This window comes from Trachypithecus francoisi, unplaced genomic scaffold, assembly GCF_009764315.1.
Source record: "Trachypithecus francoisi isolate TF-2019V2 unplaced genomic scaffold, Tfra_2.0 Lachesis_group1, whole genome shotgun sequence".
NCBI lineage: Eukaryota > Metazoa > Chordata > Mammalia > Primates > Cercopithecidae > Trachypithecus > Trachypithecus francoisi.
In genome coordinates this window covers 166,753,060-166,772,586 of record NW_022681454.1, presented here as the reverse complement: position 1 = coordinate 166,772,586, position 19,527 = coordinate 166,753,060, and the positions used below count along the sequence as shown (strand labels likewise).

The 19,527-nt window shown below is 43.0% G+C and overlaps 1 protein-coding gene across 2 annotated transcripts in view; it reads right to left on the bottom strand.

The window, feature by feature from the left end:
- The window catches only part of GALNT7 (polypeptide N-acetylgalactosaminyltransferase 7), a 150,988-nt gene extending 145,701 nt beyond the window's left edge, over positions 1-5,287 (bottom strand). For both annotated transcript variants that reach the window (XM_033215699.1, XM_033215698.1), the window contains exon 1: positions 5,055-5,287. In XM_033215699.1, the coding sequence (XP_033071590.1) occupies positions 5,055-5,180 (126 nt within the window). In that variant the 5' untranslated portion in view covers positions 5,181-5,287. The remainder of the gene's footprint in view (positions 1-5,054) is intronic.
- Between the last annotated feature and the right edge of the window lie 14,240 nt (positions 5,288-19,527).

The following is a 19,527-nucleotide window of genomic DNA, read 5'->3' as shown; positions in this document are numbered from 1 at the left end:
GTAATCAATTCAGCCACTAATCCTCATTTAAGGTATATTCCTTTCAAACCTGTTAGCTTGCCTATCATATAAAACCTCTTGGCCTAGTAGTTCCTGAATTAGTCCTACTATGTACATCCTGAACATAAGTGGCATTAATGACTTGACTAAAGTTGCATTTGCATATCCAGAGAGTCATTAGTTTATACACAGCTTCTCACCAGCACTGAATGTTTTAATGCAGGGGTCCCCAACTCTGGGTCATGGACAGGTACCTATCCATGGCCTGTTAGGAACCAGGCCGCACAGCAGGAGGTGAGTAGCAGTCTGGCAAGCGAGCATTACCGCCTGAGCTCTGCCTCCTGTCGGATCAGTGGTGGTATTAGATTCTCACAGGAGCATAAACCCTATTGTGAACTGCATGCAAGGGATCCAGGTTGCGCACTCCTTATGAGAATCTAATGCCTAATGATCTGAGGTGGCACCATTTCATCACCAAACCATCCCCAACCCAACCCAACCCCCCAGTCTGTGGAATAATTGTCTTCAACGAAACCGGTCCCTGGTGCTAAAAAGGTAGGTGACTACTGTTTTAATGGATCTGTCAACATTTCCTTTAAAAACCTTTATTTTCAGAGGCTTATGAGTCAACTGTAGACAGTCACTCAGGGCTAAAACCTGGGATAAATGGTGTTAGTCTGAGACATATTATAATTTATTTAATTAAAGGAGCTTTCTGTGATTTGCAAGTCTAAACAGATAATCTTAATAAATGCTGTCCTTAAAATATCCAGAGGACAAAGACTTAAAAAAAAAAAAAAAAGGCTTCGCATAATCATAATACAACACAAGAAAGTATACATTTTGCCTTGAGAACTTTCCATAATGGAACAAATAATCTATCATCCTAGGCCTCCTGACACCTTCGCTACCATATCCACTCGCCAAATCCTGATGCCTTTGCATCTTTAGGAGCTCTTGAATCAATTTTTTTTTTCTATCTTTACCACCACCCTGCCAATCTAAGCAAGGATTATGTCCCACCTGAATAATGACCACCCCCACCAGGACTCCTGCTACCTGTTCTATAGACAAATATGTACTTTCTGTAGGCAGCCAGAGTGATCTTTTCAAAACACAAATCCCTTCTCCCCTACTTAAAATCCTTCAATGGCTTCTCACTGCACTTAAGATCTCCTTAGCGTGGACTGCGAGACCCATGCTTTCCTGAGTGGCATCATTCCACTTCTCATGCTCCACGTTCCAACAACATTCATCTCGTAGTTTCTCACTATTTCACCCATGCTACCTCCTGCCTTAGACCTTTGCACAAATGCTCCTTCTCAAGAATGCTGCCACCCACTTCCAGATTAACTACTTTTCTTGAAATGTTCAGATTTTGCCTCAAAAGTCAGAGTAGGCAGCTAGGCAGACATGAGCAGGGCAGGAAAGGCCCCTCACCACCAGGAATGTCAGGTGACCAAAGGGTGATGGTCAGGCAGTTGTTAAACTGTCTCTCTGAAAAGAATAATTGGTTGCAGCCAACACCATGGAAAGGCAGTCTCCCAATAGACAGAAAACACCTAAAGCTGGTTATCAGCAAGTTCCTGCTAAGATCTCAGGAGTTGGGCCAGTGGGCTCCAGCATGTGCACTAATAGGCAAAATGGTGGCTTTTAACTAGTACTTGCCCTTCCTCTAGGAAGGCTCAAATGGTAAGGGAAAAATGCCTCAGGTGAGCATGAGTACAACTTCAGTAAACATACTGTATGCAGCCCTTCCCCTCTGCTGGCAGGCCACTGGGCATGCAGACAGCCCACCCCAAGGGAAGAATCACGGGAGAAGAAACGCAAACCCTGGCATCATACCAATGTATAAGACCCCAAGTCCAAGGTGAGAGGAGGTACCTGGATTTCTCAAGTCGCCCACATGGCCCTCTTCAAAGTGTACTTCCTTCCATTCCTGCTCTAAAGCTTTTTAATACTCTCACTCCTGCTCAAAAATTTGCCCCGGTCTCTCACTCTGCCTTATGCCCCTCCAATAAATTCTTTCCCACAAGGAGGTAAGAATCGAGTTACTTCAGACCTGTATGGATTTGCTACTGCTAACAGTCATTTCTTCAAGTAAGGCTTTTATGACCAAATTCTTCCATTTTCTTGGCCCCTATGGTTTTCACTATGAAAGCAGTAGCACAATTTTTATTTATATGTTTATGGAGGTTTGATTGCTGTGTGGTTTTTACAAGATCCATGAGATTAAGGACAAGGAGTATTTCCTTAACAACTAGTACCATGCCTGGTACATAATAGGCACTCAAAAAATGTTCGAATAAATCAATATTTAAAATCACACAACAGAATATGATCGGAAATGTAAGGTCATTTTTCACATCATTCACCTCAGAGAAAGAGCAAGCAGCCCAGAGATGGGAAGGATATAAGAAACATGTTTCTTTCGTCTTGACTCCACAGGTGGACAGACCTAAAACAAGGAAATAGTGCAGATGAGGAAGGACCATCTCAAGTCGTCAAGGCTGTAACAGAATTTAGTGTCTTAAATATTCATAGTTCAAGATAAAAACTGGCAGAGGTGAATGGAGCCATAAGTACAAGCTTGCTGGAGTAGAGGCAGAACCCACACCTGGTAAACTGGATCGTTCAGGCCATTTAAAGGGATCCAAAAAAGTCCATGTGTAGATCAGCATTAAAGAGAAGCAGAGATCTCAAAATGGGTGGAATATTTGCAATAATCATCCAAGTAAAAGAACCACAAGGGGGAGGAGAAACTCAGGAGTCAGAATCCTCCCTACAGGATTTGTCCTTCCAGCACTGTATCTTAAAAGCTCCTGGGTTAGTCTTTATTAAAGGAAGGTAATAATCCCTTATTTATGCTCTTATTTATAAGTTACACTTTAAATTGCTTGTATTACTATTTACCTGGGAAGCCAATAAAAGGGTCTTTCTTGCTCTTCTGATACCTAAGCATTCTTCTTAATGTTAATTATGTTAAGTCTTTAAAATCTACCTTTTGTCTTTGACGAATGATAGAAATTACACTGGATCCACTGAGAAACTTTATCAAATACACTGAAACAAACAAAAAATCAAGATATCATCACCTTCTTTATCATCACCATATAATATTGAAATGGGCATTATGGCCCATCCTTTATTTGCACTAATAAAAAATATTCCACGAGTTGGCAAGTGATGCTGATGTTCCGCCACCTCTTTAAAAGACCATCAGAAGGGCGGGACATTCTGAACCTAGCTAGTTTTGTCAGTTTCTCTACCAGAAAATAGGGGGTTAAATATTTCTAGCTACATGTAAAAAGCCATTTGATGACTTAAAACAAATATCCTCAATTGCAGTATTCAGTTATCCTTTGTCAGTAAGTCATATTGAGAGCAAAATCATAAAAAGATCACCATCACTCCATGAGCTGAGAAGCTTAAAACCGCAAACGTACTGAAAAGGAAAACTGATACTTTTTATTATCATCAATTTAGATGACTTAGATGGGAATCTATCCCAGATATTACAAAGGGATTCCACTGCTGTAGAGACTTCAAATACTAAAACTTACAGATTACATCTAATCTCATGATATAGGCAAAGAGCTGATAATGGGATCTCCTCCTAGGATTCTTACTCTTGAGAGGACGCCACAAGCCTTTTCGCCCAACTTCCTGATGCTAACTTTCCAGAAGGAAAGTTAATAAGCATGACATAGAAGCGATGCTGATCACATTTACAAAAAGCACTTTACAACAGAGAGAGTGACTCCACTCCCCCGGCAGCCCTGCCGCCTCGGCGGTCGTGAGCCCCTCATACCCTCTCCTACCCCCCACTGGCAGCCGGCCCAGTAGGCTGCCCCAGGCTCAGGGAGGAGGAAGCAGGGGGCGCAACGGTTCATCCGGGGGGAAGCAGGTCAGGGTTCCGGGCGAGGCCGGTGCGCGACGCCCGCTCCCGGTCAGGGAAGCCGCAGTGGCCTCGATCCCTTCCCCGCGCTGCGCGGCTCCGGGTAACTAATGTTCCGAGGCGCCTGACTAAACCCTCCAAATCCAAGGAATGTCAGCGCTAACACTCGCGCCCTGGGCGGCAGACAAATGCGTCCCAGCGGAGCTGCCGCGAGCTCCGCGCCGCGGCTCCCCTCGGCGTCGGCCTGAGCGGCGGGGTGGCCGGGCGCCGACACAAGTTAGTTTTCCGGCCCGAGCAGCCCTGCCGCAGCAGGGAAAGAGGAACTGCTCCTTGTCCCCCGGACAGCGTCCGAGCGCTGCCAGAGCTGGGGCTTCCCCAGGTGCTGAGGGCGGGGGACGGCCGGCGGGGCGGGGACCCCCTCCGGCATCTCCGGCCAACCGCCCCTCCCTTGCCCGGGGACACGAGGGGGACCAGGGGTCCGGACGAGGCCTCGGCCGCGCATCGCACCCCAGCTCCCAGCCGCCGGAGTTGAGGGGGAGGCGCGCTCTCCGTAAGAGCCGGAGGCGGGGCGCCATCGCCCTCCCACTCCCCGGCGGGTGGGCCGGGGGAGCCCGGGGCTGCGAACACCCCAGACGAGCGGCGGCGGCTGGAGGGGAGGCTGGACCGAGGGGCCTGGTCCATCGGACCAGCGGTGGCGACAGCGGCATCTCGCCTCCTTCAGGCCTGCACGCGCCACAGGCCGCAGCCTGGACCAACCTCGCATACACCGGCCGTGAGTGCTGCGGTCCGGGCTCCCAAGAGTGGGACGCCGGGCGGCCGCGGCCCCCCGGACCCGGCTCTTCCCCAGCTCCGCCCGCAGTCCCGGCGTGGAGAGCGGCCGCCCGATCCGCTGCCGCCGCAGCGCGGGTGTCGGCGGCGGAGCCCGGGGCGGGGAAGAGCCGAGGAAGGGGCGGCGAGGGGGCGGGCCGGCGGCGGCCAGGGGGTCGGGGTGCGCGGGGCTCGGCACCCCCTCGGCCCGCACTGCTCCAGCACCACCTGCGGAGCTGCGGTGCCCACGCCGTGCCGCGACCCCGCCGCCCCCTGCTCCCTCCACACGCGGGCAAACAAAACAAGTTGCCGGTCGCTGCCGCCGGAGGGGGCCGGGCGGGTCACTCACCCTCATCCTGCTCAGCGGGCTTGGGTCGTCCGGCCGCGGGGTCAGGGAAGACCAGAGGACCACTAGCCCCAGGAAGCTTCCCACCACCAGCAAACTGCGTAAGATGAACCCAATCTTCAGCCTCATCTTCCTCCGGCGGCGAGAGACTCACAGCCCGGCGCAGCCGCCGCCACCGCTCTCCCCTCCCTCCTTCCCCCTCCTCCGGCTCTCCTCCTCCTCCTCTTTCCCCCACCCCTACCGCTACCGCTGCCGCCCTCTCCGCTGCCTGCCCTTTCCAGCTCCAGATCCGGAACTCCCCTCGGCTATACCTTTCCCCGGGCTCTTCCCTCCGCCCCTCCCCGCGCCCCCCTCCCCTCCGGCGGCCACCGCAGAGCTCCGACTGACCCGTGTGCCTCGCTCTTCCAGACTGCCTTCCTCTCTACCTGCCCCCTTCCAGATCCGCAGTCCCCTGCTCTCCACGCGAGCCCCCTTCACAGTCCCCTGCTACCTTGCAACTAACTTGCACTTTCCCCAGGTCTGGTCCTTAGCCTTTGCCCTACAGCTCAGCTCCTTAAAGCTTTCAGATCCCCAAACTTTTATTGTAATTATGGACCATAACTCCGTCCTTAACTCCTGTGCCCCCCGGGATTCCCTGGCCCACCGCCCCCTCCGTTGGACCTGGAGTCGCTCTTCTCTGCACGTCTCCCTTAGACCCACTTCCCTGAGCGCCCTGTCGAGAGGCTTTCAGGAAGCCAACCAGGAAGTGGGACTACCGCTGCTGCTGCAGCAGCTCCACGTGGCTGATTTATAGCTGAAGGGTTTTTTTTTTTCTTTTTTATTGATTGTTCTTGCTTTTTCACACGGCTCCTTAAGGTGGTGAATTTGTAACCGAAAGGCCCAGGTGAGATGTGCAAATATCACTAAATTGGAGGAGCTCACTTGGAAAGCTAGTATTTCTTTCTCTTGAGCTAATGAAAAGAAAGGCTGTCGTCTTAAGCCAAAAGCAATACCAGCCTTGTTCACGGGCTGGTAAATTTCAAATCCGAGGACCACGCATTTCAGCTCCGCCCTCATTGCCTCCCTCAGACCTGATTTTTGCCACTTGATTTCTGCTTTTCAAACGCCTTTTCTGCCTGTGTTACCTAAATTACACAGGAAAGGATATTGGCAAGTGTTTAGCCAAATGCCCCACCCTGAGGAAATAATTTTTCTGCCCATATCTCCCAATAAAGATGTCTATGTCTTTATATCAGAGTGTATGTAATTACATTATCAGTGTACTATACCCTAAACTGCTAATTTAAATCGAACAAAACGTTTTAAGATTTTATCCTAAGTTGATTTTTTGTTTGTTTTTTTGATTTGTTTTTTTTGGGGGTGGGGGGAGATGGAGTCTCTCGCCCTGTTGCCCAGGCCAGAGTAGAGTGCAGTGGCACGATCTCGGCTCACTGCAACCTCCACCTCCTGTGTTCTAATTCTTCTGCCTCAGCCTCCCAGGTAGCTGGGACTACAGGTGCACACTGCCATGCCCGGCTAGTTTTTTTTTTTTTTTTTTTTTTTTTTTTTGTATTTTGGTAGAGAGGAGGTTTCACGGTGTTGCCCAGGCTGGTCTCGAACTCCTGAGCTCAGGCAATCCACCTGTCTCGGCCTCCCAAAGTGCTAGGATTACAGGCGTGAGCCACCTCACCCAGGCTATCCTAAGTTTTAAGATGGTGAAAGCTGATTCTTTTTTTTCATACTGTCTCGTATCTGCAAGTTTTTTGCTTTAAAACAAAACCTAGTTATTTCAGTCATCAAGATAAAGAATTGTACCAAACTACCTTCATGTGCTTTTTGGCTTGGCTTACAATGGCTAGTATATCGGGGGGTTCTGTAGATGCCACAATTTCAGAATTTCCACACAATATCTGAAATGATATCCTCATGAACAGCATGGTTCCAGAAATGCAGAATGGATCGTAGTTAGGTGTATTATTGGTTGGCTGAATGATTGTACATCATATTGTGGAAAATTCCACAATATAGAGTACCTGGAAGAGGGACTGTCAAGTATTAAACACAAATCACTGTTTGACTTAGCATTTGTATCAGCCCCTTAGGTTAAAACCAGTTGTTTTAAGTAGAAGATGAGAGAGATTTCACCTAAGACCACTTTTTTGTGTGTGACAGATCTAGAGTGTGTAATTCATGAAGTATGAATCTGCTGGGTAATGTGATATGAAAAGCGAATGAACCATTTCTTGGTGATGATTCAGGCCAGCGTTGGGACCCAGGAATCTCCTGTTAATCAGTACCCTGATGATTTTTGACCCCGGTAATCTGGGTACCACTTTTGGAGAAACACTGAAAGGAAGCAAGGTGGGGGGCTTGGGAAAAGTCTTATATAGATAACTTTGGAAGGCAGGAATAGGCTCATTTATGGACTCAACGTGAACTGTTCAGAAGTGAGGTGGACTCCTTTTCTTTTCTATTTATTTATTTTTTGAATCGGGGTCTTGCTCTATCACCCAGACTGGAGTGCAGTGGCACATCCATAGCTCACTGTAGTCTGGAACTCCTGGGCTCAAGTGATCTTCCCGCCTCAACCTCCCAGTAGCTAGGACTACAGGTGTGAGTCATCATGCCCAGCTAATTTTTTTTTTAATTTTTTGTAGACACAAGGTCTATTGTCTGGTCCTGTTGTCAAGGCTCGTCTCAAACTCCCAGCCTCCAGCGATCCTCCCTTTTTGGCCTCCCAAGATGCTGATATTACAGGCAGAGCCACCATGGCCCACTTGGACTCCTTTTCATAGGAGACAGTTCCCTAGGCAGAGACTGGGCTTGAAACAGGTAACTTACAAGGCATCTTGTGATCATAAGAGAATAATTCCATTTGAAATCTGCGGCTGAAGTCCACGTGAATAATTAAATCTTTCACTTGTGTTATTTTCACAGGGGAGACAGTTTTTTTTTTCTTAAGAAGGTAGGAAGCTTTATTTTTACTGTTTTGACCATAGCTGGGCAAGTACGCAAATGGAAAGTGATACCTATCATCAAAGTATTGAGAATGGTCAGTCCTTTGAAGGTCCTAGCATTCTGAGAACATCTTGCCACCGCTACCACCCCCTACCTTTAGTGTTACACATAGAGAACTTAAAATACGTATGAAAGAGTATATAGTTATACAGTTGTATATTGATGAATAGATATATAGTTGTAAAAGTTTATGTTTCTCTGCGTCCTAATAACTTTTAAAAGAAACTGCAAGTAAATTATCACAGGAACAGAAAACGAAATACTGCATGTTCTCACTTACAAGTGGGAGCTAAATGATGAGAACACATGGACACATAGAGGGGAACAACACACACTGGGCCTATTGAAGGGTGGAGGTTGGGAGGAGGGAGAGGATCAGGAAAAATAACTAATATGAGTACTAGGCTTAATACCTGGCTGATGAAATAATCTGTACAAACCCCCATCACACAAGTTTACCTGTGTACCAAACCTGCACATGTACCCCTGAACTTAAAAGTTTAAAAAAAGTGCAAATATACCTTAAAACATATGCCCATTGCAGTATTTGCTGGGAGGCAGCCTTTGTAGGGTTGACAGAACTTGTTTAGAAAATGAGGAGCTACATTCAAAGCTTAGGTCAAGATAAATCACATGCCACTGTGAACCTAGGGCTTTTATCTGCCAAATACTGATTACAATACTCAACCTCACAATGTTCTCAAAAGGAATAATTGAGGTCAAGTACATATACAAATATAAAGTACAATCAGTGTAATGGAACAAGCCTCAGGTGTGTGTGGCTATAATTCTTGTTTTATGAATGCTGCAGTTCCTGGGATAATGGTCACTAAGGAAGAGGATAGAGACTAGAACTGAATGAGATGGACATGGAGATGGCCAAGAGAAGCATCGTCCTCTGCCAAGTCATGGGGTCCTGTGTGGTGGATGGTGCCCTCCGCTCAGAGTCCAGCTGGGGGCTCAGAAGCAAGGTAACTGAAGGGAGAGAATTATTTGAGCACCTAGTGAGTGTAAGATGCTTCACATTTATTGTTTCACCTAACCTCTACACAACCTGATGTGGGTATTACTGCTCTCAGGCTGGGATTCAAAGCAGGTTTTTCCAACCTCAGAATTCTTGCCAGACTGACTGGCCTTCTGGGTCTGGAACATAAATGTTTTCAGGCAGTGTAATGTGCAAGAGGTCAGAGCCTAAAGCTTTGTTGTTTTTAAATTTCTCCACCATGTCAACTCTGTTACAGGGAAGCCCGCCAGAGGGAATTGTACCCATTTTGGGGCTACACTACCCCAGTGCTATGCTGCAGCCAAGCTGAACTTCTAAGTTTCTAAATGTAACCCACTTACCTTCAGGCCTTTGTACAGGGAGTTCTTTTTGCCTGAAATACCTTCTGACATCTTAACATTACGCTTAGATGTCAGTTACAAAAAGCTTTTTCTAGACTCTCTCATATTTCCCACTCCACACCTCTATATCTCTTCCCACCAATGTACTAGAGTAGGTATCCTGCTAGGTGCTTCCACTGCACCATCTACCTCTTCTTCCCTAATGATTACCACTATATTGTAATGGCTTAATTTCTTTTTCCTACACCCAGATAAAAATGTACATGAAGGTGGAGCCTTGTCTATCTAGTTCGTTATTGTTATTCGTGTCTGGTATGTGGAAAGGGCTCAGTGAGTATTTCTTGATGGAATGTTGAATGAATAATGGGACTGAAAATATAAAAGGCAGGCGAAACTTAGAAGAGGGACCAGGTTTACTTCAATTGCTATTCCTCCTCACCGGGAGGTTTATCTTCCAAGGATAAAACTTTGGAGGTTTTATTAAATTAGAAAAGTGATTATTTTACACATGGTTATCGTCATCAACTGATAGGCTGTTGTTTCCCCCTTACTCAGCATCCTACTAAGGCTACTCAGAACCAAGAAGAAAGGGTAGTTTTAATTTAAGTTCATATTTTTGTATGTACGGAGATTTAAAAAATAACAGCTGCATTAAAATGGGAACATGTAGCCGTAGGGAATTATTTGCAAACGAATTTAAATATTAATTATGTCTGGTTGCCAAGAACTCAAGTTAAATTAGTGTCAATGACCTCTAAATTACTAAATATCTTATCACCATTCTATAAGCCATTTAATCACCTCTTTTCAAAGAAGAAGAGCACCATTGGTGGTATCTTTAAAGGAAGATACATTTTATTGTTTAGAAAATAATTACTATTTAGATATCAAGGAGAGCATAGTGTTTGTTAAAAATTTATTAATTTTGTGTACTGTTCATTAGTTACCTCTTACTGCTTAACAAATTACTCCAGTTTAGCACTTACAAACAACAAACATTTATTTCACACAGTTTCTGAAGTCAGGAATCTAAGAGTGGCTTAACAAGGTGGTCTGGCTCAGGGTCTCTCATGAGGTTCTTGCCAGACTGTCATCTGGGACTACCATCATAACCATCTGGGCCTGGAGAATTTGCTGTCAAGTTCACCCACATGACCAGCAAGCAGGCCTCAGTTCCTCACTGGCAGGCGGTGGGAGGCTTCAGTTCCTTGTCACTTGGGCTTCTCCATAGGGCTACTCATGACAAGGCAAGCTGACTTACGCCCTTCATAAAAGATCTGAGGGAGAGAGAGCCCAAGAAAGAATCCACAGTCTTATGTAAGAAATACTGTGTATACTGCGTTTATCTGTAAAATGAAGGTGTTGGACAAAATGATCTTTAACATTCTTTCCAATACTGAAATTCTGAGATTTTCCTATGATGTTGATGTGTGATTGAGACTTAAATTTGTGCTTTCATGTGGAATACTATGAAGTAAAATCCTGCTTTTGTCCTTTTTTTCTGACATGGGGTACTATTTCTATCATAAGCCTGAGAGGGATAATTCCTGAATTGTGCTCAGCTGGAATAAAGGACTGTTGTCAAGGGCTTCCATTTGATGAGGTTAAGGGTCTCCTACAGTGTTTTGAAAGCAAAAATACTTATTTAAAAGCCCTCGGATTTCACATTGTAGAACACTACCTCTTCATAATTTGGTACTGTTTTTGGACTCCCATAATTCAGAAGTGCTCTTCTGATCTAACCATTTATTTAAGAGGTGATTGAAACGGATTTTGTCTCTTACCACTCTTGTTTAAAACCTGTTCAACAACTTCCCATTGCTCTTAGATTTAAGCCCAAACTCCTTCATTTATTACAAAGCCTTTGTGAGCTTGCCTCTGCTTACCTCTGCAGCCCCATGGCTGGTCAGTTATCCCCTCTTTTGCAACTTAAACTGTAGCCATGTTGATTTTCTCTCCATTTCTGAAATAGGCCAACTTCACTCTCACTTTTAGACCTTTGTGTGTGTTATTCTCTTGCTTAGAACACTCTCTCTGTAGTTCTTACACCAACCCCTCTCCCATGAACTCCCTGATAATCCTTCAGATTTCAATTTATACATCAGTTCTTTCAGAAACCTCTGATTGTCTTCAGCCTCTCACGCCACTGCTAGGTTAGAAGACCCTGTTTCATGCTTTCAAAGCACCCTGTAAGTTCTCTCTCAGAGCATATAGAACTCTATAATTGTTTATTCAGTTGTCACCTTCATTAGACCAAGTTTCTTCTTTTTTTTTTTTTTTGAGATGGAGTCTTGCTCTGTTGCCAGGCTAGAGTGCAGTGGTGCCATCTCAGCTCACTGCAACCTCTACCTCCCGGGTTCAAGCAATTCTCCTGCCTCAGCCTCCCAAGTAGCTGGGACTACAGGCGTGAGCCACCACGCCCAGCTGATTTTTGTATTTTTGGTAGAGATGGGGTTTCACCATGTTGGCCAGGATGGTCTCAATCCCTTGACCTCATGATCCGCCTGCCTCGGCCTCCCAAAGTGCTGGGATTACAGGTGTGAGCCACCGTGCCCAGCCTAGACCAAGTTCCTTAAGGGCAAGGACCATATTCACATTTGGCATTGTGTCTCTAGATGTTGACCATACTTGGCAAAGAAGAGATGCTCAGTATTAAGAGACTGAATGAGTGAAAATATATTTCCTGTGTTCACTGTTAAGCGTGGGGAAAAAGGAGTTGCATAAGCAAAAATACGAATTTAAAAGCCCTCAGATTTCACAGTGTGGAACACCACCTCTTCATAATTTGGTACTCTTTTTGGACTTCTGTAATTCAGTAGTCTTCTTCTGATTTAAGAAGCATTCTTTAATAGCTCTTGAAAGCTGATATCTAAATGATTTGCAGAAGCATTTTATAGGTAGATGGTTTTGCCTTTATTTTGGGTGTTGGGAAAGAAGGGTACAGTATTCTACATTTTACCTGACCAAAATGAGTACTGTAATTCCTAGATAATAAACTGATAGCTATTTGAAACTGCCTGTTGGCTTACTGAAGGGAAAATGCATTGCCCAGAACCTCACATCTTTTATGTGGGAACCCAGTACCTACAAGACAAACTGGCGTCTCTCTGTTACTATTGATAATCTCTTAAAGCATAACTTCTAAATAATGGGTGGAATGGAAAGGAACTCTGTCAGTGAAAGGGCTACAGAACTTGCCCTGCTGTATGCAAATTAAGAGATTTGGCTAGACTCAAATTTCTAATTTCCTTTCAAATGCTCAAATTTCTTAAAATTAAGGTATGAAATGCACTGAAGAAAGACTCAGGTTCTCAGCAGTGTGGTTAGTTAAATGACCTGAAGTCTTCAAAACTGGTATTTGTCAAGGTGTTACTGTAAGTCCTCTTACAGTTTGTACACAAAAACCTCTGCATCAGCAAGCAGACTAGTTTCAGACCGTTATCAATTTGTTATCACATCCTTCCAGAGATCCTGCTTATCTAGCTATGCCTAGAACCTGACATTCTTTATTGTGGGAACCTGTAAGACAAACTAGCCTCTCTCTTGTTAATACTGATTATCTCTTAGAGCATAACTTTAACACAACAGGAATGAAATAGAAAGAATCCATGTCAGTGAAAAGGCCAGATAACCCATGCTACCATATGTAAAATGAGAGGTTTGGCTAAACCACATTGGGCATAGCTGGATAAGCAGAATCCCTGGAGGTGTGTGAAGATGTGTGGAAAGGAAAAAAAACGTCAGGGAGGAGGGGACATTCCTGTGCTTGACCATCTTCTGAACGTTTTTTGATTAATTTTTATAAAATTGAAAATTAGTACTGGACTATGCCTACAAGCCTTTTTAGGCATTTGAGACAAGATAAACAGTTACACACAAATAAAGAAACTGATGTTCAGACTACAGAGAGATTATGATGAGAGAGGTTTTCCCAAATGATCCAGGAATTAAGAGGCTGGACAGGGACTACAGATCTGTTAATTCCAAACCTTTTACTTCCCAACTATGACATCTTGCTAATGTCCAGAAATTTCACCCTTTCTTTAGTTTGTAACAACTGAACAATGACAAGTATATTTTCTCTTTTATATGAACAGGTGGCTCTGTATTAAAAGCCTATTTGGAGAGCCACAACAGGGAGTTGTGAGCTAAGAGTACTGATCATTGGGGGAGCTCAAAATACTGCCATTTAGGTAAATATACCTTTTGGCATACTGAAAGGGCTATGAAATTTGAATTTTAATTACATTTCTTTTTGGAGAGTGATCTTTGAGGACTTGGTTTTATGGGATAGCTTCTTTTTTCAAACCATATAAAGTGATTTTTAACAAATAGAATCCTTTTCTATGATCTTGTGTATTTTTAGATATTTCTGTTCAATATTTTTTGAGCATGTGTCATGTGCTAGTCATTGTTCTAGATGCTGGAGATATAGCAATAAAGTAAAAGCCAAAATCCTTGTCCCCATAGAGTCAGACAATAAGCCAAATATGTATATTGTTACATATTGTTATTGAATAAACTGCTATATCACCATGTGCCAAGCCTTGTTCTAAGAGTATACAAAGGTTAACTCATTCATTTAGATAGCATGTTAGAAGATAAATGCAATGGAGAGAAATAAGTCAGGGAAATGGAATGTGGAACGCTGGAGAGGGGTGAGGGGAGGTTTCCATTTTACGTAGTCTGAGAAGATAATATTTGAACGAGACCTGGAGATGAGGGCACAGCCAAATGTGTATCTGAAGGGAGATGGCTCCAAGCACAAGGAGCAGCAAATGTGAGGTCCTTAAGCAAGAATGTTCCTGCTTGTTTGAGGAAAAGCAAGGGCATAAGGACAGCTGTAGCTGCGAAAGTGAAGGGAGAGCATTAGATCATAGTAAAGACAGTGGCACTTATTTAGAGTGACAGGGGAAGACATGGGAGAGTTTGGTGCAGAGGTGGCATCATCTAACTTACATCTAAATAGGATCACAGCCTCTGACTTCTGGGTTTGGTTTGGAAAAGAAAAAGACAAAAGCAAGGACCAGTTAGGAGGCTATTGTGGTAGCATAGAGTAGGTTTGTAACAGTAGGGGTGGGTAGAATATGTCAGAATGGGGATACATTCTGATTATTCTTCAGCTATTATGGTTCCAACTAATTAGGCTTGCTGTTTTGGTTCCTGGCTCTCTATAAGTAGTTAAATTAATAACCTGTAAAGCAAACTCGAAATGCTCTGGCATCACACATTATTTAAATAAACTGTGTAAGCAATTACTTGGCATTTTGTTAAACATCTTTGTTTAGATTTTCATGTATCAAATAATATTTTTTATATATATATATTTTTGAAATGGAGTTTCGCTCTTGTCACCCAGGCTGGAGTACAATGGCGCGATCTCAGCTCACTGCAACCTCTGCCTCCCAGGTTCAAGCGATTCTCCTGCCTCAGCCTCCCAAGTAGCTGGGATCACAGGCATGCACCACCGCAGCTGGCTAATTTTGTATTTCTAGTAGAAACGGGGTTTCACCATGTTGGCCAGGCTGGTCTCAAATTCCTGACCTCGTGATCCACCCGCCTCGGCCTCCCAAGGTGCTGGGATTACAGGCATGAGCCATTGTGCCCAGCCTTAAAAATACTTTAAAAATATTTTACCTGGCATTTTCAGTTGTTTTTGTCAGATCAGTTGTCCTGGCCCCTAAACTACCACTGTTGCATAGGAGATTTAATTTCTAAATACAGGTTGTTGCATTTGAAAATATAGGCTTTTTACCTGGGGGTAAAAAGATGATTAAGTAGTCTGGGTGTGGCGGCTTACACCTATAATCCCAACACTTTGGGAGGCCGAGACAGGCAGATCACGAGGTCAAGAGTTCAAGACCAGCCTGACCAACATGGTGAAACACATCTCTAGTAAAAATACAAAAATAAGCTGGGCGCAGTGGCACGCACCTGTAATCCCAGCTACTTGGGAGGCTGAGGCAGGAGAATTCCTTGAATCCAGGAGGCGAAGGTTGCAGTGAGCCGAGATCGCGCCACTGCGCTCCAGCCTGGGTGGCAGAGTGAGACTCTGTCTCAGGAAAAGAAAAAAAAAAAAAAAAGAAATGCATCCATTGGTAACAAGAAAATAAAGAATGCTAAGGTCAAAGACTGATAAGGCAGGTAAGCTGAGCACTGAAGCTGGCTTCTACCTTAAGGACTTTGGCCAGAACTGAGGAACCTGAGTTTTGTGAGTTTGGGAACAAAAAACAAACTGAGGGCCCTCCCCAAAATGGAAAACCAGATAGGTCTGCCAAAACCAGGATTCTCAAAGGGCTTTATCCCCAAGGTGAGAGAGAACTAAAATTAACTCATTCTCTCAACTTTTGAACAGAAACCTCCCTCTACACATATTCACACCATCATCTAAGAAATTCATAATCATAAATTGGCCCTCATGAGGAATTCACACTATCTGGATGGCTAGAAAAACTTTAAATCAATAATTTTTGGGGGGGATCGTTGTTTATTTCTTTTTCTATTATTTTGTTTTTTATTTTTTATTTTTTGAGACAGGTTCTCAGTCTGTCACCCAGGCTGGAGTGCAGTAGTGCTCACTGCAGCCTAGACCTCCCTGTCTCAAGTGACCCTCCCGCCTCAGCCTCCCAAGTAGCTGGGACAACAGGCACGCACCACCACACCTGGCTAATTTTTGTGTTTTTTGTAGATATGAGGTTTTGCCATGTTGCCCAAACTGGTCTTGAACTCATGAGCTCAGGTGTTCCCCTGCCTCAGTATCCCAAAGTGTTGGGATTACAGGCGTAAGCCACTATACCCCCACCCTATTCTTTTATTTTTAATTTTCGGTTTACACAGGTACATAGTAGGGGTGTGTGTGTATATATATATATGCTAGTATACATGTATACTATATATATACACTATATATATACACCACATATATATACCACATATATATACACCATATATACATATATATATATAGCATACATGAGATATTTTGATACATGAGTACAATGTTGTAATAATCACATCAGGATAAACAGGGTATTCATCACCTCAAGCATTTATCATTTCTTTGTGTTATAAACATTTCAATTATACTGTTAGTCATTTTTAAATATACAATAAGTTTAAAGTAGTTTCAGGCCAATAATGGCACAGGAATCTGAAAAGCAAATAGAAATCCTTTTTACAAGAACCCCTTCACCTCATGCTTTGAAAAATGTTTTGTTCATGTGGTCTCTAAAACAGTGAGTTACTCACAGTTGACAATCACTGAACACTCAAGACACCATAAGGGAGAGCCAGCAAAACCATAAACTGCAAAAATGATGCATAAAAATTTAGCAGTTGCAGTTATCAGATATAGAACGTTAAATAAGTATGTTTAATACATTTCAAGAAGTGAAAAAAGAGACCTGGAAATATGAGTAAAATTGAGAAAAGAACTAATTTCCAGAAATAAAAAATATAATTAAAAATTTTTTTAGTTTCTGAATGGGTTAAATTGCATATTGCAATTATTATTGAAATTGTCTCATCTCTTGGTTTCTGGGCTCCAGGTTCTTTCTCTTGCTATCCATTCTTTCTATCTCTTTCCCTAATTCTACTGTTTCTAGAAACAAGGCATCATTTAGAATTTAGTCTATTCTAATTCTTTTTGTTTTCCTCAGTTTTTAATCTCTTCCTGGACTAACCCATTCACAAGGCTTCAACTTATGTTAATAATCCCCACACCTAAACTTTTTTGGCATGGTTGTTTTCTGAGCATTAGACCTGCAGGACATTTCTCAATGGATGTTCCATTAGCACTTCGAAGTCAGCATTTCCGGAATCGAATTTATGTATTTCCCCACCGAGTCACCTGTTCTTTGTAGGCTTCTGATTTAGCCATTGACACTTGAACAAGAAATTTCTGAGACATCTTCCATAACTTCCTCCACTTTTTCCTCCCAGATTTAGTTGTTATCAAGTCAAGATCATTCTATCATTGGTATTTACTTTTGCATCTATTCTCACTACTGTGATTCAGGGTCCCTTTCCGTGGCCTTCATCATTTCCCCACCTTCTAGGATCCTGTCTCTTAAAACCATAACTTCTAGCACTACCAGAGTTATTTTTCTAAAATATAAGTTCAATCATATCACTCTTGGAGCAAAAGCCTTTAGTGGTTCACCCATAGATGTAGTCATTCATTGCATCCTGGGAAGTATCCTCTCAAAACACTATAAAGTACAGCGTCAGAGCCCTGGTTGGAGAACATCAAGAAGATTATAGTTTTTCATAGACTTTTTGATACAGAATGTTAGAAAACTAGATAGATGGCAGAGAAAGAGAACATTCTGTAGGATCACATTAGATAAATCTTTCATAAAAAATTGTCTTAGGTGATGTACACAGCAACCTACTCTCCTACCTTGGATTTCAGAAGTGGTAGTAAGTGAAATCAAGTATATTCACTCAACGAGGAGACGACTAGATAGACGTCTTCATCTGAGATTAAAAGAAAAAAAAATCAAAATCAGGCCCATAAAAAAAGTACTGCAAAACAAGGGAACGGAGATTTGGAAGATTTTAAGACTTACAAGAAGAACATAAATGAATAATTGCTGTGATGACTCCAAAATTTCAGGGGCTTAATGCAATAAAAATTCATCACAGCACTGCCCATTTCTCTCTATGGGTTTGCTGAGGGGTGCGGAAGGCACTCTCTCCATTTGGTAGATCTGCTATCTTCTGGGATGTCTAAAGTTCTCCACTGATGCTTTTCTACTACCTGGCAGTCGAAGGTGAAAAAGAGCACATGCAGGATCACTAGGAAGTGTTGTTGTTGTTGTGTTGTTGTTGTTGTTTTGAGGCAGAGTTTCTCTCTATCGCCCAGGCTGAGTGCAATGGCTCAATCTCAGCTCAACCTCCGCCTCCCGGATTCAAGCAATTCTCCTGCCTCAGCCTCCCAAGTAGCTGGAACTACAGGCGCACACCGCCATGACCGGCTACTTTTTTGTATTTTAGTAGAGACTGGGTTTCACCATATTGCCCAGGCTGGTTTTGAGCTCCAGGGCTCAGCCAATCCACCCCCTCGGCCTCTCAAAGTGCTGGGAATTACAGGCGTGAGCCCCCATGCCTAGCCTGGGAGGTGTTTTAAGAGTCAGGCCTAGAGGCAGGAAATGTCTCTCTGCCCAAGTTTTATGCACCAGAACTCAGCCGCATGCCCATTGGTAGATGAATCATTAAACAGTGTATCTGTTCCTTTATGTTTTAAAAAATATTTAGTAAAGGAAACAATAGACCATTAAGTGGAGAAGAAAACATGATACAAAGCTAAACACACTCTGGTTCTAACTCTGTTAATAAAAGAAATCTACATATTTTCATTTTTCAAACAACTGTTAAAAAATAACCGATTAACATTTTGATCTATATCTGAACAGTAGGATTGCTGGGAATATTCTTAATGTTTTTCTGTACCTACATTATTAACAGTGAAATTATTACTTTTCAAAATGAGCATTACCAAAAAAATTTTTAAAGACAATGGTGTTTTTAAAAATATTTCTGTATTCCCTAAAATTACCCATTAGAGGACCTTGTCCTCCTAGTAGATGCTTAATAAATATTCACTGATTGAATCATTGTACCATTGAATGGAATAATTAAGTGTAAATAGCCTAAGAACAAAGTGTTAGGAAAGTTATTTCCCTAGTGACACCAAATAAAATGTGATAACTGATGAACCAAATTACCATACTTTCTTCTCTATATAATTACCTTGATTTCAGTTTTATAACACTTATACTGTTAAGTGTGGCATTAATACTAGTGAGTTACCTGTGTTAATGATTCCTGAACTTTATTCATATTGGTACTATGTATACTATTTTCAGTCCTACCTAAACTAGCAATATCCTATTGCTTTCATATGTTTCATTCAAATTTCTTACTTTTTATAAACCTAAATTTAGCATTGTATTAAACAGCAATACCAATAAAATCATAGCAGTGTATTTTTTCTACACAGATTAAAATATAAATGTGTAATTATCAAAATTTTAAATGTTTGTGTTTTATCTACTTAATCATCTTTTCTTTTCTCTTTTTTTTTTTTTTTTTTTTTTTTTTGAGATGGAGTCTCACTGTGTCACCCAGGCTG